The following is a 2543-nucleotide window of genomic DNA, read 5'->3' as shown; positions in this document are numbered from 1 at the left end:
ATCTGTGAATGTGTATCCAGCATTTTCACAAAGAAACAATCATTCTGATCAGAACAACCTGAAGAAAGTCCATCTGATCATCCCCACTGGTTCCCACAATGAAAATAGAAATTATTAATATAATTAGGGACAGTCATCAGGCAGGACTCTTCAATTCTGGACAGAGTCTGGGTTCCAGAAGAGGGAAAGGGAGGGGATTATTTCTTTCAGTAACTGCACTCTGAGCCTGATCTTGGACTTTGTACTCTCCCAAGCATTTAACACAGTGTTCTACACTCAATACGTGCTCAATTAAGATGACTGGTGATTGGCTGACTGTTGATTCATCGGTTGATTGATCGATTGGAAACCTCTATGTGGTCTGTAGGCCCAAGGCCACTGCAAGGATCATGATGGAGTGACTCGGTGGGGATACCAAAAAGACAGTGCTTATCTGAACCATTCTCGGTCAAGATAAGCATCACTATTGTTAAGGTTCTATGAGGGATTTATTTCTCGACTGAGGTAGTGTCTTTCCTAAAGAGAAACCAAGACAAAGATTACTGGGAAAAACAAAGGGGTTCCACTCAGATAGCAGAGCAATAATGTATTTTCTTTAGTTTTCTCCAGAACCCACATTAAATGAAACAAGGAGAATGGAGTCTCTTCCAGTTATGTCCATGGACAACAGAAATCACAATGGCACTCCATTTCACCCCTCCTCCTTCCTCTTGCTGGGGGTGCCAGGCCTGGAAGCTGCACACAACTGGCTGGGCTTCCCCTTCTGCGCCGTGTACCTGATCGCTCTCGTGGGAAACTGCAGCATCCTGTTTGTGATCAAGAATGAGCGGAGCCTCCATCAGCCCATGTTCTACTTCCTGGCCATGCTGGCCACTGTCGATCTGGGCTTGTCCTCAGCCACCATCCCCAAGATGTTGGGCATCTTCTGGCTCCACCTGCAGGAGATCAGCTTTGAGGGCTGCCTCACCCAGATGTTCTTCATCCACATGTTCACCGGCATGGAAAGCACAGTGCTTGTGGCCATGGGCTACGACCGCTACGTGGCCATCTGCAAGCCTCTCCGCTACTACACCATTCTCACCAATAAATCCATTAGGGTATTCCTAGGGTTAGCTGTCCTGAGGAATGTCTCTCTGATGATTCCAATGGCATTGTTGCTCTTGAGGTTGCCCTACTGTGGACACCGAATCATCTCCCACACCTATTGTGAGCATATGGGCATTGCCCGGTTGGCATGTGCAAGTATCAAACTTAACATCATTTATGGTTTATGTGTCATTTCCCTTGTTCTTTTGGACATACTGCTGATTGCCATCTCCTACATCAGGATTCTCTACACTGTCTTCAGACTCCCCTCCCAGGATGCACGGCTCAAAGCCATAAACACTTGCATCTCCCACAGCTGTGTCATCCTGGCCTTCTTCACCCCGGCCCTCTTCTCCTTCCTCACCCACCGCTTTGGACACAACAAAATCCCCGGCTATGTCCACATCCTCCTGGCCAACCTGTATGTGGTTGTCCCACCCAGTCTCAACCCCATCATCTATGGGGTGAGGACCAAACAGATCCGTGAATGTGTATCCAGCATTTTCACAAAGAAACAATCATTCTGATCAGAACAACCTGAAGAAAGTCCATCTGATCATCCCCAATCATTCCTACAATGAAAATAGAAGCTACTAATATAATTAGGGACAGTCATCAGGCAGCTAATTTTTGTATTCAGTGAAGGCACAGCTAATAGTGAAGAAGTCTCTGTGGAGTAGAGATGTATGAAAAAACTTATGTTGGCAAAACCCACATGAAGGAAGGTGATAGAGTAGCCACCTCATATCAAATTTGCGATGGTAGCATTTTCTTAGTTCTGAGTTTGTGCCTTAGAATTTCCTCACACTGAACATGTCCAAGTTTTGGTAACTCACCACTCCCAAACTTACACCCTAGCTTATGGTGTATTTCCTGCTAAGACTATCCCCAAATTGAAAGTCATTTATTGTCACTAATGAGCAATTTGAAAACTTACCCTAAAGCAGGTCATGGAATCAATTAGGATTCAGCTGTCTAACACAGTGCTGTGGTAAAAAAAGTCAGCAGCCTTACCAGGTTTCCTCCCCCTGCCCTAAAGAAGGATATAGACACCTAGAACACAAGACACATATATATCTCTTTTTTTGTTAAAGTATTTTCCATAAACTAAAAGTAGGCTTGAAAAATAGCTAAAAGGATTAATCAACAGTGAGCACTGAAAAAATCTATATAGTACAAATTCTAGGTAAGATCAGCCACAGCCAAAAGGAGCATAACAGAAAATCCAAGTACAAAAAGCAATATTTATTCAAGGCTCCATTCTCAACTCATTTTTCAAAGCTGGGGGTTCAACACAGTTTTCTCTGCCCATCCATTTTCAGAGGAGGCCTTTTCTCTCAGTTCTGCCTTGTCAAGGACAGAAGCTTCTCATCTGCCTCTATTCCATCCTTTCTCTAAACCTGACCCTGCACCCAATTCCCACTCTGGCATTGGTTTGGCTTCCTGACCAGCCCGGG

General features: G+C 44.7%; 1 protein-coding gene across 1 annotated transcript; it reads left to right on the top strand.

Moving 5' to 3' along the window:
• The first annotated feature begins 653 nt into the window (after positions 1-653).
• LOC119949886 (olfactory receptor 52E8-like) lies at positions 654-1613 on the top strand. Its single transcript, XM_038771732.1, has one exon. The coding sequence runs from the start codon at positions 654-656 to the stop codon at positions 1611-1613; it is 960 nt and encodes a 319-aa protein (XP_038627660.1).
• The last annotated feature ends 930 nt before the right edge of the window (positions 1614-2543 follow it).

The sequence above is a fragment of the Tachyglossus aculeatus genome, chromosome 2, assembly GCF_015852505.1.
Source record: "Tachyglossus aculeatus isolate mTacAcu1 chromosome 2, mTacAcu1.pri, whole genome shotgun sequence".
Classification (NCBI taxonomy): Eukaryota; Metazoa; Chordata; class Mammalia; order Monotremata; family Tachyglossidae; genus Tachyglossus; species Tachyglossus aculeatus.
The sequence above is the reverse complement of the archived record's forward strand: the minus strand, read 5'-3'. Positions and strand labels throughout refer to the sequence as shown.